At 37.2% G+C, this 16,398-nt stretch overlaps 1 protein-coding gene across 4 annotated transcripts in view; it reads left to right on the top strand.

The window, feature by feature from the left end:
- CENPF (centromere protein F) overlaps positions 1-15,266 on the top strand; it is a 43,446-nt gene extending 28,180 nt beyond the window's left edge. For 3 of the 4 annotated variants that reach the window (XM_069800142.1, XM_069800143.1, XM_069800145.1), the window contains 8 exons: positions 1,296-3,596; positions 4,151-4,303; positions 5,384-5,560; positions 6,314-6,475; positions 8,133-8,319; positions 8,949-9,425; positions 12,051-12,244; positions 14,780-15,266. In XM_069800142.1, coding sequence (XP_069656243.1) covers positions 1,296-3,596; positions 4,151-4,303; positions 5,384-5,560; positions 6,314-6,475; positions 8,133-8,319; positions 8,949-9,425; positions 12,051-12,244; positions 14,780-14,989 — 3,861 coding nt within the window. In that variant the 3' untranslated portion in view covers positions 14,990-15,266. The remainder of the gene's footprint in view (positions 1-1,295; positions 3,597-4,150; positions 4,304-5,383; positions 5,561-6,313; positions 6,476-8,132; positions 8,320-8,948; positions 9,426-12,050; positions 12,245-14,779) is intronic. The other variant, XM_069800144.1, reaches the window with a different exon arrangement.
- The last annotated feature ends 1,132 nt before the right edge of the window (positions 15,267-16,398 follow it).

Below are 16,398 nucleotides of genomic sequence, written 5' to 3'. Positions count from 1 at the left end.
CATGCACTGTATGTATCTGTACTGTGCTTACAAGCTTAGATCTCTGATTTAACACAAGTCAGTTAAAGACGCACACGCTTCCCATGTCCCTCCACACGACAAGCAAACTAGGACTGCTTCCACACCTCTAATTCCTTTCAGTACCATGAACAGCAGAACAGAACGAGCTGGTAGCAGAACAATTACTTTTCAGTTCAGCCTGAATTCCTTCGAAATAGCTAAGGGAACAAGAAATTTGGGAGTCGGCTCTGTCTTTTTTTTCAGCGCTGTAGATGGCATCTAGGAAGTGAACTAGATTTTGCTGCTTGTAAGGAGTTGCAGAATCAAAACTTCACTCAGAATGGAGGAAAACCAGTTTAAATCTTTCATACAGTGTATTAGATTAATTCCCCTTAAAAATAAATCTAACAGGTGCATTTTCTGCATTGTGAGAATTCCAGTTTTGACCATTAAGTCCTGTGCAGGTGGCCTCCAGTGCCCAGTCAACATAGACTCGGAAGTTAAAGTTTAACACTGCTCTCACAGTCAGAGCATCTTGAAGCTCTACATTTTGGCCAGCTGTGCAATACTGAGCAACTGTTCCTTGCAGAGAAGAAAATCTTTCACTTGTATATGTTGCTTGCAATTCACATAGAGCATCCACACTGATACATAGACACCTGAAGAAAGAAGTACTGTTCCTTACCATACATAGCTGGAGCTTTTTTAAGATGAAGTACTCAATACAGATCATTCAGGTGCTGCCTTCAGACCCAGTTCTTTTTTGGAGTCCTCAAGTTTAGAAGTTACTCATTTTTATTGTTTCAAATGAGAGCATGAGATGGTGCCAAATGTAAGCCAGCTCTGACAGGCAGTGGTAATTTGGAAAAGGAGTTGTTTGAGGATTTGGGCTTGTGTCCCTTGAAGATTCTCTGGTGTCTTATAGAAGGTGAGCAGTAAACCTTTCCCCCATTAGTGATACTAATAATTTTCCACTTTGTCACGTAGACACCTATTTTCCCAAAATATGGAGGCATGTGATATCTTTGCACTTAGTCTTTCAGTAAATTTGGCTGAAATTTCTCCCTCAGTATCCTTAAAACCTTTTGGACAAAGATGCATGTGTGTGTAAATAAGGGTAGATCCTTTCCATAAGAAAGCAGATTCTGAAGTAGAGAAGGTTGCTATCTATTTATTTCACATAAGAGGAGGCACTTTACTAGTTTAAGAAAACTTTTAAAACTCACCTTGTTTTTTTCTTGTATGTATTCTTTTTCTTTTCCTTTTTTTAATGGATTGATTCTTAACCCTTGCAGAACACCGAACAAGAAAACAATAGTCCTTGTCAATTGGGAGTGCCTATTGAAAACGCAGCACTGAAAAGCAATAAACCTAAACTAATCCCTGTTGAGAAAATGCCTGTAGGAGATATCTCTGTGTGTGAAAATGTAACTGAGACCGCTGAAGCAAGATTAATGGAAGATTATACTGAGAAGATTTCTGGAGAACATGAGTGTAGAAATATGTCAGGAAAAATAACCATCCCTTCAGACCATGCCAGTGCATTGTCATTTTCCAACAGTAGTACATTTCTGAGTGCAGGGAATTTCTATGAAAATCAAATAACCACCAAAACTCTTCAGAAGGAGGCAAAACAACAGACTGCTGAAAATTCGAAGCTGATTTATGAGACAGAAGAAAGTCATAAATATGTTGATTTACTAATGAAAGTTGAGCAATTAAACTCAGACCTGAACTTTCAGGATGTACAACTAACTCCGAAGAGCTCAGCTTTTGCAGAACTAGAGGGAGCTAGTGTAGTTGTTAAGGAAGAAAACTGTGACAAAAAGGAAAAAATGGAATCGGTCTCTGTCAATAAGCAGCAGTTATCTCTTAGAGTAGTCTCATTAGAAAAAGAACCTGAGAACATAAAGCCTGAGCTGGAGATATATAAAGTTAGATTGTCTAATGCAGCAGACACATTGGATGATGTAGAAATGACCAATAGAGATTTTCATGAACAATGTCTTGCAGCTGAAAATGAACAGAGGAGTCTAAAATCTGAGCAGGTTAATATGGAGAACCATGCCTTGTTCACAGAACGTGATATTGAAATGCTTCAGGTAAAATGTCAGCAGTTAGAAAGGGAGAGGGAAGTTAACCTGAAAAATATTTCTAGCTTTCAAGAGCACCTTGTTTCAGTCATAGCTGAGAGAAACCATATTGGCCAAGAACTGAGTATTTTATCTGAAAATAAAAAAGAACTGGATCAGAAGTATCAGAAGCTACAAGAGAAATTAAAAGAGCTAGAGTCAACTAAGGTGGATTCTACTGAATTTATTAGAAGGTTAGACAGTGAAGCGAGGACACAAACAAACCTGACTGAGACTGCAAAATCTGATGTAAATCAATTATCAAATGAAAAAGATGATCTTCTGCAGAAGCTGCAAAGTTTGGAAAATGAAGCTGTGTCTTTCACCTTAGAAAAAGGAAAACTCCAAAACGAAGCAGCAGAATTGAAGACAGAGAAAGACCTGATTGTAAGACAGTTGGAAATGATGCAGAATAAATTAAGTTTGTCAGAAATGGAAAATTCAAAACTTTCCAGATCTTTGGAAGGCTTGTTAATGGAAAAAGGTGAACTTGCTGCTAGACTCAGCTCAGCGCAGAAAGAAGTAGACCAAATGCGATATGGAATTGAGAAGCTGAAAGTAAAAATTGAATCTGATGAGAAGAAAAAACACCACATTGCTGAAAAGCTGAAAGAGAGTGAACGGAAAGCTGACTCTCTTCTGGATAAAATAGAGAGGCTTGAAAGAGAATTGGAGATGTCAGAGAAAAATCTGGAAGAAGCAATTATTCAGTCAGAGGCTGCTAAAGCAGAAGCAGAAACTTTAACAATGGAGATGGAAGAGATGACTGAAAAGCTGAAATGTTTTAACTTACAAATTGATGTCCTCACCTCACAAAAAGAGTGTTTGGCTAAAGATTTAAAAGAAAAGCAAGAAAGAATCTTTGAATTAGAGTCTTCGAATTTGGCTACAGTAAAACTGTTAGAAGAAAAGGAGGAAGAAAAGATGCAAATCAAGGATGAGTTTGAAAATACTGTGGTGTTGCTGAAGTCTGAGCTCAAAAGTATAAGTGAGAAGTTAGAGTTTTCTTGCAAAGAGGAAGCAGATGCTAAAGCAAAAGAGCTAGTCTTGATTAATCAGGTGGCTTGTCTTGAGCAAGAAAAAACGATACTATTACAGGAATGTCAGGAAGTAAAAAATGAAAATATCAAATTGGATCAAACGAGGGAAATACTTGTTCAAGAATTGATGGATTATAAACAAAAACTCGATGAAAAGGTGCAGGAAAATGATACTCTTCAAAAGCAGGTGAAAGAAACAGAGGAGCTGTCTTTACAATTGACACACATGCAACATGAGCATGAATGTTGGCACCAGGAAAAAAAAAAGCTGTGGAATTTGATTGCTGAGTTGAAGCTGAAGGAGGAACATTTTTCTGATAATGAAACCTTTCCGGATATCCTGAATGTTCTAAAACTGTCTTATAAGGATCTTGAGAAGGAACTGGAATCTACACTTTGTGAAAAGAGCACTTTATGTAAAAAGGTAACACCATTTCCGTGAGGGTAGAGTTGCCTTTTTAGGAATGAGGATAAAGTGTCCTCTGGGCTTACCACTTCCTTAATAAATTATATCTTAAAATAACTTTAACCTCAGACTTTTACAGTAAGCATCCTATTTTTAAAATTATGTTTTCAATGCAATCATAAGTTTTCATTGAAGTTACAGAGCTGGAGAGCACGACATTGTTTTGTGTGGGATGAATGGGAAGGTTGCTTGAAAGTAGGCGTAGAAGTTTAAGTAATCAAATAATGCAGGATAGTTTCCCCTTTCCTCTAGAAGAAAAAGAGGAAAGAAAAATTAGTACTGTGTGAGTGAGTTTTTATATCAAGAATAAGTACTTTGGGAGCTCAAAAGAAAGTGAAACAACAATTGGACGCCATGTGAAAACAGCGTCAGCCTGTTGTGACTCTTGCTTGGAGCTGGACCAGCTATGGGAATAAAATAACCCATCTTATAAATTGCTTGTTGCGTGTGAGAAAATTCTTTGGAGGTCATGACACATGTATTCAAAATAATTCTGGAAAATTTAATTTCAGGTAAATGAACTGACTGAAAGTCATACTGAGCTGCAAGTCAAGCTAAGTGATACTGAACAGAAGATTTCCAAATTACAAGAAGAATTTACCACAGAAAGAAACAAGCTTGCTGAAAAAATACAACTTATTCAAGAACACTCAGAAAAGAACAAAGTTAGTTACTCTGTGTGTAGTATTTCTGTGTTCAAGGCCAGATGCTCAAGTACAATAAATGTGTGGAGGCTGGTCAAGGAGCTGTGCTCATGTACAATATCAGAGGTTCTTGCTTCCAAATTTCAAAAAATGTAATGCTCTCTTCTGAGATAGAATGATTAGTTAATAGTTTTTCCCTCTTCCTTCTATTGAAACTGTGTTTTCTTGGCATAAAGGCCACAGGTGAGTATCTAGAAATCTTTCAGTGCCAAGAAATTGTCTCTACTACAGGCATTCAATCATCACACCGAGGATGTTAGATAAAAAAAGGTAACATTTCTCAGGTTTGTTTTAAAACTAAACTACTTTCAGTGTTTCAGTAGCGTTAAAGTACTTTCAGGACAAAGTCAAGGAAGAAACAGTTTCAGAGTATTTAATTTGCTCATATTTTTCTTAGAGGCTGTTTTACCATCTAGACAGCTGTAGGTCTTATTTGTGAACAATATTATGTCTTTAAACCAGCTTCAGCGGTCTTCTGACCTACTAACATTATTTGCAAAATTTTACACCCAGGGGCTGTTTTTGTTGTGGCGTTGAGGATTTTGAGTGGGAAAAGAAAAGAGATTTCTGCAACTTTCAGAAATCCTGTACGGAAATACAGGCCAGCTGTCCAAAAAGTACAGTTATAAAAGTGGACCAAAATGAAAATGCTTAGAAAGTTTTCATCTTAAAGAAGATGATGGAAGTGGCCCTTAGCCTCTCAGGTCACTCTCAGAGGGAACAATGTTTGGAGAGGTTAAGCTTTGATTTTGGCAGTGCTGCTTGATTTAACAGTGTTGCAAACTTGCACTTGGCATACCCCTCAGATCACAATGTTTCTTTTTAGAAGACCCTCCTTGGCCTCCTACCCTGCCTTTTGTATTCAGATGTTCCATTCTTTGATTACAGTGTGTTTAGCCACTGTTAAATACTCTTTTCTTATCAAGTTGGTTTTGGAAATTCAAAGCCTTTTCAGATGTAAAGTCAAATAGTTTAATGGGTTGACTGTTTCTTCATTGAGAAAATTCTAAATACTAAAGAAAGTGCTGTTACTTTTTACAGATTCAGTTGCACCTAACTGTGTCAGAAAAAAATGAACTGACTAAGAGTTTGGAGATGGTCCAAAAAGAACTACAAGAAAAAGAAAGTGAAATTAAAAAAGAAATAGCAGAATACAAAGAGAGACTACTTCAAGCAGAGAAAGAGCATCAGGATGCTCTGACAGAAGCAAAACAAAAGGTAAAACAGAAAATGGGAAGGATGGTGCTATGAATTTTTAATTAAATTCTGTGTATTTTACAAAATGTTGCTGATTCTATTGCAAAAGCAATTGTCTTTGCTAACAATATTTCCAAACTATATATACTTACCTTGGAACTCAGTAAGTGTTAAATTAACTTTCTGCCATATAGCAAGCAGTGAAAGCTGAATTTACTCCCGAACTCAGTAAGTGTTAAGTGTACATATAATTTACCTAGGGCTATGCATTTGAAAAAAGGGAAAGCAACAGTATGTTTTAGTCCAGGAAATGGTTGTTTTGGTAGGAATGGGGAAGAAAGATTAACCATTTTAGGATGTAACAGCAAATTTGTTGGAAATGCATGTGATCCATGCTGTATACAAAGACCCGTTATCTTTTCTGCAGAAATATCTGTCTATGAATATGTACTTGAGGCCGGTAGGACACAGGCAAATAATTTACTATCATTATTTCTTAATAATTTTCATTCTTGTGAATATAAAGTAAATTTAAGAGCAAGTTATAGTAAAATATAAGGGCTTTCTAATTGCAGAGTTCTTATAGGCAAGATTCTGGTATTCAAAATATATACTTGAGACAAATTGCTCTTTCAGTTTTAAACTCCTCAAAACATACCAAGCAAATTTGCTGTGGCATTCCTGTGGGCTGTGATATGCTCTTAAGTACATCTTTAAAATACGACTCAATGTCATTTTAGTATCCTAGTAATTAGGCACATTTTCTTTCTTTAGAATGAAGTAGAAATTGAGGCCTGTCAAGATAAGATGAATTTGCTGGAGCACTTTATCAGCTCACAAAAATTGGAAATTGAGCATTTGAAGTCAAATAAAGAAGAACTAAGTAATTCCCTTAAAGAAGCTAATCAAAGCCTAGGAGAGCTCCTAAAAACTAAGGTACGAAAAAAAATATGCTAGCATTGTCAACTATGTGAGACCCAAGGCACTGTGTAGTAAAATGAATGTAGGATTGGGAAAAATAAATGTAGGGTTGGGAACCGGTACTCCAGAGCTTTGGCTTGACTTTGATACAGCCTTTGTTTCACTAATGAGACTATAGAGCAGAGGAAACATTGTTATTATTGATCTACATTAGAAAAATTCTGTTACGTACACCACACTGAGATCACCTAAAATTGGTTTATGTGATACTAAACACAGCAGTCTATTGTCTACACTGAACAATGCAGCTGGGTTATAACGTGGTTAGAATACACTCAAAGAGACTTTGCAGTGCCTCTATTTTCTGTTCGTGAATTACTTTGATGATAAAAGATACCATGTTCTCTCTTAAGCATTAGTCTTGATACATTGCTCTTGATTCTTGAGAGTTTATCAATTCCATTTTATATAGAATTCTCATTACAGTTATTAACTAGTGTAATTCTCTATACGACAGAACTGTTCTCAGTGGTGATAGAATATGAGCTCCACATACTGTGAACAACTACAGCTGAGAACAGTTCTAGATATGCTTGGTTTGCTTTCTAGTAGCACAGGTGAAGTTTAACTGTCCATATAACTGAATTTCTGTATTAATTTCCCCTGCATTTTTCTCATCTACTTTTTTTTTTTCTGTGTGTGTATGCTGTTTCTGTCTGCAATTGATTGCTGGCTCCATCTCTGTACCCCCACTTCGGGAATGAGTATCTCTAAATGCATCCTTGAAGAAACATAGTCAATTCAATTTACTTGCAAGTAAACACTGAATTGCAATACATTCATCTTGCTCAACAGTTCTTTATTCCAAGGGTCCTCCACTGTGGTGTTAATTTGTTTAATACCAGCAGTCCAATGATATATTACTGTAGGATATGTGCCAGTGACAGAAAAAGTACCCGTGGTAGTGCAAATGTAGCCTACAAGGCTTCCAGCTGTGCTCACTGCGTGGTATTTGCACACAGGTTGGTACCAGACCAGATGAGCAGGGAGCAGCCCAGGAGAGTGGAAATGGGTGGAAAGGAGTGATCTTCTGCTGCTCAGAATAGTATTTTTGAGCTGGAACTTAGAGTGCAAAGCAGGCTTGGGTTATGTTGCCTCTGTGGTAATAAGATGCATTAGGGACAAAAAGAGGAATAAAGGGGACTCAGACTAGGAGAGAGCACTTTAAAATTTAGAGTATTGATTTGAAATCTGTTACCTGGAAGGGAGCACTTTCTTATGCCACGTCAATGAAGTGATAACAGATGGAAAAAGGACTACTGCCTCAGAGTTCATACAGCCTTCTCATAGGTAGGGTGCTAGTTTTGACATCAGTAATAACATTCATAATTTGTTGGTATGTCTGAAGAGAATAAGTCTCCCTTATTGGTATTTGAATTCTTGTTTTTCTATTGAGTTAATCACCTGTATGTACCCATCTAGTAAGAGGACTTTCATGTTTCCTGCAGTAAAAGAGCTGCTATGAGGTTGTATGGAAACAAGCAAACAAGTATACATTACAACCATGCTCCACAGCTAATATTGCATAACAGTTGAGCTTCCATTTGACATTGTAATGTTTAAATGGAAGAATTATGTTTCTGGTGTAATAACTACATTTCTCATTTTGTAGGCTGATAATATTAACATTATAGTTCAACTGAAGAAGGAAAATGAATTTGCCCACAGTAAAGTGCAGCTGTGGATGAAATCCTGTAAGCAGATGGAACAGGAAAAGGAAATGTTGCAGAAACAGCTAGTTGAACGTGACAATCTATTAAAGAAGAAAAATCTAAGTATGTCAAAGTATAAGAAAGAAGGTGACTGAATTTAGATTCAATCTTAATGTTTTCTTTGCGGTGCATTAGTTTGTAAAACTTTTTTTCCCTAAAATGTCTATTGCATATGCAGCTCTAATACAGAGCATGATTCTTAACTAGTAAAAAAAAAAAAAAACCAACTGCAAATGCATCAAACATTTTGAAAAACTAGTTCATCTTCTTTCTTTTAAAGTGTCAGAGGCAACTCTGGATTCTGAATATATATTTTAAATATTACATTTTTGTGGTTAAAAGTGACTTAAGAAAGAAGGGGAGTGTTTTTTCTTAATAACTAAAGCTTGTGTATAAGTTCTTTTATCATTTTCCAGCCAGCTTTCCCCTCTGATTCTCATGTTTTGTTCTTTCATAAGTTACAAAATGACAGGGAAAATGTTTGTCCATGGTCAAGGATTCTTTTCAAATTTTGCATGTTTGTTCTCTATTTAGTAAATACATTATTATGTCTGACATATTACTGATTTTGTTATATGCTGTCGCTTATTTTTTTACAGTTGCACAGTTACAGATTATGTATAATGCAATGGTCACACATCTTTTAATTAATTATAAATTCCTGTATATGCAATTTTTATGTCAGTTATATGAATAATGATATTTTGCTTTGAAAGGTGCTGATGAGAATGCCGTTACAGAAGAAATTAAGTTAAAACTGGAAGAATTACAGGAATCTACGGAAGTGAAAACCAGAGAAGCAAATGAGAACTTGGAGAAATATTGCTCTCTAATTGTTAAATATTATAAACTAGAGGAAGCAAATGAGATGCTAAAAACACAAGTCAATTTGTTGAGTGCTCAGCTGAAACAGCCAACAAGTGATGCTGTCAGTACTCCTTTGCTGAATTTGGATAACTTATTACCAGTGAGCAATCAGTCTGTCAAAGACATGAGGTCAGATGAAGATACTACTAAGCTTTCAAGTAAAAGGCAGAGATACGAAGACAACGGGAAAGATAATGGAGAACCAAGATCCCCTGTGCCAGAGACTTTATCCAAAAAAACCAGGAAGGATGATATCTGTCAAAATCTGTTTGATCAGGAGAACACAGACGGTAAGCCAGATGGGCTTCCAGAAGTAGTGAAAAAAGGTACTTATAATGTTTTATAAAGGCAAACATTCTCTGAGCATAGCAGGTAGTTTTTTTTTTCTCTTTTGTTTTGCTGTATTAGTTTTACTCTGGGTGAGTAGGTGACTATGCAAACATTTTTGGTGACACTGATGGAAGGTGAAAGTAGTCAATGGGAGATGTGCTAGTTAGTGCCAAGTTAGTGTTTGTGGAGCTGTGGTGTTAGACCAGCATAATACATTTATGTTGGTTTTCTAACTACCATTCTGATAAGAGTTAAATGGACCTGGCAATCACAACTTTGTAGTTCCTCACGATGCATGTATTAGAGGCTAAGCATATGATATGTACAGCAACAACATTTTGCTGACAGAAGACTTGCTCTAGTAATTTAAAAGCATTATTTGAACCATTCACTGAAACTTACAAGAGAATAGATGTGGAGTGAATCTAATCTTAAAGGCCACAAGATTGGAGTGCTAGTGTACTGTGCTGTGGTGGAGTCGTGTTAGCTTCCTCCATAGCCTCACTGTTCCTTCGGTATTACTCCTTATGAGGTCAAAGAGGCTGTTAATAGCTATGCAGGGTCTGACTGGCAAGTGGTTGGTGGTGAGGGCTGCAGGGGTACTCTGAGGAAGGAGGTTAGGGCTGCCCCATGGCTCCAAAGGACAAAACCCTATGCCAAAACAGAACCAGTCAGAAGTGTTTGTCATGTCTCTGTGGAAACATGAGTAAGAAGGGGTGGCAAATGCTGAGGTGAAGGAAAACCAATGCCGGGGCTGGAGGTACAGGAGTAATGCTGAAGGAAAGTATCAGACTGACCAGGGCATGGGGCTGAGGGGGGTGGTGGTGGCCTGAGCAGGGGCAGGAGCTGGGGGGGGCCCAGGGCAGGCTGAGAGGAGACTGAGCAGGAGGTATGACCCTAGAGGGACTACAGCCAGTGGGTTCCTCCATGCCTGAGCAACTGAGTTAAAAACAAGGAGCAGGACCTGACCCCCATCTCCTGCGCTCCTGTCACCTCAGTGTAGCATGCGGCGAGGCAATTGGAGACCAGAAACTGGGGAGCAAAGGTGTCTGGAGGGAAGCCGAGGTGTTTTCCCCAAATGTTTGCTTATTTGTGTGCTTTTAGTTCTTTCGATACCAGTAATTGAAAGTGTGTTATACTTCCCCACTATATACTATATAGTTGGCAATACATTGAATAGATTAAAATTCCCTGAGTTGAAACTGTCTTGCACGCAGCAGTAATATATTACCATCTTCATGACAGTTCAGTTTTATTCTACTATGAATGCAAAGAAATTAGGTAGTCTGATATTTCATACAAGGATTCAGTGTAGTAGAAAGTAACTGAGAAGATTGCACAAATCAGGGCTTGAAAAATACGTTGTACATTCAACTACCTATTAAGTAACCCTTTATAATAAATGCAATTGCAGTCATTAAAGGACAAGTCATAGAGATACTGAATTGCCTCAACTTCAGTGATCACTCCCAGAAGTCAGGATTTCTAAGTCTACACATTATTTGCATTCCACTTTCTTACCAGCATTATTATTTTTCTGGAAATACACCTGTTCTGAGGACATATGTGCCAGTTAATGTTGACTTCTAGGCTAAATAGAGAGATGTTGTGGTTTAACCCCAGCCAGCAACTAAGCACCACGCAGCTGCTCACTCACTTCCCCCCCACCCAATGGGATGGGGGAGAGAATTGGGGGGGGAGGTGTAGTAAAACTCTTGGGTTGAGATAAGAACAGTTTAATGGGACAGAAAGGAAGAAAATAGTAATGAAAATAATAATTAGAAAAATAACAATAATAATAATAATAAAAGAATTGGAATATACAAAACAAATGATGCACAATGCAACTGCTCACCGCTTGCTGACCGATGCCCAGTTAGTTTGCAAGCAGTGATCTGCGCCCCCAACCTGGCCAACTCCCCCCAGTTTGTGTACTGGGCATGACATCACATGGTATGGAATACCCTATTGGCCAGTTTGGGTCAGCTGTCCTGGCTGTGTCCCCTCCCAACTTCTTGTGCCCCTCCAGCCTTCTTGCTGGCTGGGCATGAGAAGCTGAAGAATCCTTGACTTAGTCTAAACACTACTTAGCAACAACTAAAACCATCAGTGTGTTATCAACATTCTTCTCATACTAAATCCAAAACATAATGCTATACCAGCTACTAGAAAGAAAATTAGCTCTATCCCAGCCAAAACTGGAACAAGAAATAATAGGCAATCTCTAACTCTATAGTTCTGTGCAGAGTAAAACATGAAAAATCAAGAATATAATGTCATGTTATTGTGTTCTGACTGAATTCTAGCAAAACCAGTGCATGTTTTCAGACTGAAATTATGCTCCAGATAATAATGCAACTGTAAAGAAGATGATGAAACACTTGTTTGAAAAACTTTGCTATAGAATTACTGTTGTACCTTGTCTGTGGTTTCCAGGGCTTGCATATGAATTTTGGAATACACAACATCTGTTCAGCAATATTTTTGATCCATTTTCTTCAATAGAACAAATTATTTATCTTAATCAGTTATTTTTATCCTCATTTTGGAAAAAAGAGAAGATACATTTAAGAAAGTGTAACTTACTTAGCTTTTTTTAATACAAGCTGTTTATTTTTCAGGGTTTGCTGATATTCCCACTGGAAAGGTTAGCCCTTACATTTTACGTAGAACAACCCTAAATCTAAGAACCAGTCCCCATCTGGCTTCCCGAAGTGAGAAATTGCCTTTGCCTACACAAGATGTACAAAAATGCAGACCAGATAATCTCGGTGAGCGCTCCTGTTCGACACCTGGTGGCAGCAAACCACAAAAGGTAACTTAAAAAAAAAATTATCTGGGTGTTAAAGCCATGGGGAAAACGAATACGTTCACTAAATGTATTCATCTTGCCAAGTATGTTTGAGGACATATGATCATTCTTTATATTTCACAGCAATACGGTGAAGATAAGATCGTAAATACTCAATCACTAAAACGTGACAGAAGTCTTGACCATGCTAGCAATCTGCAAATTGTTCCTGTGATGTAATTTGTGATTTCACAGGGAAACCCACTGAGAAATGTCAATTAAATATAGGTATATTTTCAGTTTCTTATAATGGATACTGAAGAGCAGATATTCTTCATACTGTGGTTTCTCAGGTTTCAGAAAAAGTAAACAGCAAAAGAAGTAACCACTGGGAGTCTGAGTTGAGGCTTAAATTTTTCTGCTAACAACTTTTCTTGCAATTCCAGATTAGAGATGCTATAAAATAACTACAGATATTTGAGAGGCTATTAAACATGTAAATAAGGAACATTTAGAAGGTAAAGAAACTAGACTTTAATGTTAGTGCTTACCAGATTTTAAGGTTATCAAAACAAATAAATACTAGAGTTAGGTTTTGAAAGCTCATTTTTATTAAAACAAGTTTGGTAACTGAAGTTTACATTAACTTTGCATGTGTTTTCAGTAATACCACACACTGCTGAATGTTTCACAGTACATCAGAATAAGGCGTTCTTTCTAAACTGATGCAAATGCTTTGCAGATTATAGAAAATTGTTCCAGCTTTAGGACAGAAATAAACCTTTTGTTGCCTGAAATCTTCAAAGTTTTTAACTGTGCTATCTCAAGCTGAGCAATAAGAGAATAGTTATTATATATTGATATTCTTTACATGAAGGCTACATAGAAATATGCCAGTAGATAAAAATTCTTCCAGTTTGCCAGGTTACACAAAAGCATTCTCTTGGCAATCAGTGGAGTCTGCCACACAGCCAAAAGTGAAGCTGTAAAGCAAGAGTACAACTTTTGTGGTTTGTTGGGGGTTTTTGGCGGGGGGATGGTTTTTGTTTTTGTTTTTTTTAAATGCAGTTCTTTTGTGTTAGCACAAAGTATGTTGGCAAGATACCAAAAGTAAGTAAAGGCAAGAGCTACATAGTTTAGTGAATGTATAGGTTTTGAGGCCAGAAAACACCATTGGGTACATGAGTCAGATCAGAGCCATAATTTGTTTTGAGCTATAGCAATAGGAAATCTGTATTTTGAAGTGAGAGTGAATCCACTGAATTAGTGTATGTTGTCTCAAGGGTTAATTACCCTACTTGCCAAAAATTGCTGCTGCTTACAGTCATTGCCTGGAGGGTCTGTGTTTTATTACTATTTCATTAAGTGATGCTAATAAATTTTATTTTACACTCATTTATGTATGTTTTCCTGTAACTTTAGAAACACGTGAAGGGTGTTGCTTGTAAAGAAACTCAGTAGTGCAAAAAAAGAAAGGAAGCCTTGGCTGCAGAAAGTTGCGTAGTAATCATGTGCCAGCATGGTGTAAGCTTGTTGTAGGCTCTCGCTGACCATAGTCAAGGTTACAGAAAATAACAAGTAATCAGTAATAAATTGTTTTTAATTCAGCTAGGGAGGGGAATTCCCAGACAGTCCTTCTCTCTGTCTAAGCTTGTATTGTCTAGGTCTAAGGACAGGCTACTCCTTACTTTCAACTGTAAAATTAAGATTTCAGGGTTGTGTTTTCCCCCAAGTGTAAATATACAGGAGTCATCAGTTCCAGGAATTTGTGCCTTCTCTCTTGATTGTTGCTGGATATATGTTTGTTTTATTTCAAGATGATGTACATCTGGGAATTTCTGGAGGAATTGCTCATAATATAATTTCATTGTTTGTTGAAACCACCAAAACATATTGTTTCATGCTTTATATTAATACAGTAAATGGTGAGTCTTATTTTAAAAGTGAAATAAGCCTTGTTTCCTTCTCTTTGACAGGTGCTTATATGTACTTCATTTCAGACACCCAGTTTCAAACTGTTGCAAATTTCTCAAGGTGTTTAAAATGTGCTCTGTCATATTCACTTGCAAATTTATTTACTTTCCTATGTGAATTTAATGTAGAATTTAAATTGAGTGCTTTGCACCTCAGTTAAAATGTGAAAGCAGTGGTTTCTGTCCAGATGTCAGCAAAAAAAGTGACAACTATGTTTAATGTTTGCAGAATATGTACAGGAAAAATGAAACAGTACACAATACCTGGTACCTTAGTAAACAGATTAAAAGTACTGTCTCTTCCTGGTTTAGCTTTTTTCTGCTCCTAGCAAATAGCTTGCCAGCTGTGTAGCAGATAATCCATTTTATACCACACCAAAACGATTGATATCAAGTCTCACTGTATTGTATATTCAAACTGATAAATGTCTTCAAAATATTTTTTTTTCCATTTTCAATATGTATGTATATGTTTTTTGCAAATTCCCAATATTTAGTCTTTTGCAGTGAGTCTTTTGACCCACTGCAGAAAGTTAATATGGTTTTCCGTTACCAGTAAAATAGGACATTTTCGTTTGTGTTACAGGTAAATGATGAACAGCAGTCCCAAGCAGTAACAGCTTTTCCAGCAATGAAATCTACTTCAAGGTCACCACTTTGCCTGTATAAGCAATCCACAAAAACTGTCTCTGGTAATACTAGGGAGAGTTGTATGATGAACAAAGCCAAAAATTCTCTAAATGAACAAGGACTACCTGAGCAAGATGAGCAAAAAGAAAATTGTAAGGTGCAGTAAATCTGTGTGGACTTAATCACAACTCAGAATAACTGACAATCAAAAACCAGTTTGTGAAATAAATATCAGAACTATATGGAGGGCACCATTTTCTCTTTTCCGGTGATTAACGGTATATGGGTTCTGCAGAGCTTGTTCCTGAATATATGCTAATACCAATAGTCACTCAAACTTGTGGAATGATAATGAAGGAACAGATATAATTGATCTTCTGTAGAATTTTCTGTAAATAATTCTTCATAAATATGTTCAAAAATTAAACCATGGAAAAAGTGGACTACATGTTGCCATGTAGTTCATTGTTGCCATTTTTTCTGTGTACCAAAGGTTGATTTACAAACGGAAACTCAACTCACCTAAGTATCTCTAAAAATTTTAGGTTCCAGGAAAAAATGAGGCAAACGCTATTGGATGATTCAAAATGAAGCAGTGACTTCTTTTGTAAGTGCAAAACCAAATATAAAACCAGATGTAAGATACATCCAGTACATGGGTCCAGTGCACTGTGTCTCGGTATGCCTTCTTCCATATGCAATAACATTGTGCAAAGGGCGATGAGACCTGATCCGAACAAGCCCAGAGAGGACTGTTTGTTTTCCCTGAAACTAAGCACCTGCCAATCCATCTCTTTGTACTTCTCAGTGTGCACTGGCTTTGACCGTAGCTGAAGGTCTTACAACGTTAATCTTCACCTCTGCAAAATGGCCCTTGGCCAGCCAGTTGATCCTCAGCAAGCTGGGGTGGGCGCTACATACCTGGCCAGAAGGAACACCATAACAAGAAACTGTGCGTGCTCTACTGATAATGGCTGTCTGCTGATTCTCTGCAGGTCACCCTTCACCCTGACAATGCTTGGCCTCAAATGCGTCACTTTATATGAAAGCCGTTGCAGACTTGCGCCTGATGTAATGAGAGTGGATGTGTTGGAGAAATGGTCAGGTGTCAAGAAATATCTGCATAAAATACCCTGAGTTAGCCCCTTTTCAAGAAAAATCCTATTTGAGATCCCAAAAGAAGGTAACTCACCTGGAAATAGCATTTAAGATTCTGGTATCATCAATATAAGAAAAATAACTCTAGTTCATGATAGTGCACTTGAATTCAGAATGATTCATTACAAATAAGCTCATCACAACAAGCTTGCACTTGTGGATTTTAAATGTCTAATTGGGCTTGCTCAGTTGGGCAGAGCAATTCTGTGCAAAAGGGTGACATCAGTTAAATCAGTCATTATCCAACTGAACAGAAATGACTTTCCAATAATTCATATTGCTTATGCTTGCCTACCCAGGCCAGATATTAGGAAAATCAAGCTCCTGTGCATGAGCAGTAGTGCCCTAAGACTCCAAGTTGTACAGCAGAGAGGAATTTTCACATTGTTCTTTTATCAGAAGGATGTTGTTTCTCCT

Source organism: Haliaeetus albicilla, chromosome 13 (assembly GCF_947461875.1).
Source record: "Haliaeetus albicilla chromosome 13, bHalAlb1.1, whole genome shotgun sequence".
Taxonomy (NCBI): Eukaryota; Metazoa; Chordata; class Aves; order Accipitriformes; family Accipitridae; genus Haliaeetus; species Haliaeetus albicilla.
Note: the sequence above shows the minus strand (reverse complement) of the source record. Positions and strands in the feature narration are given on the sequence as shown.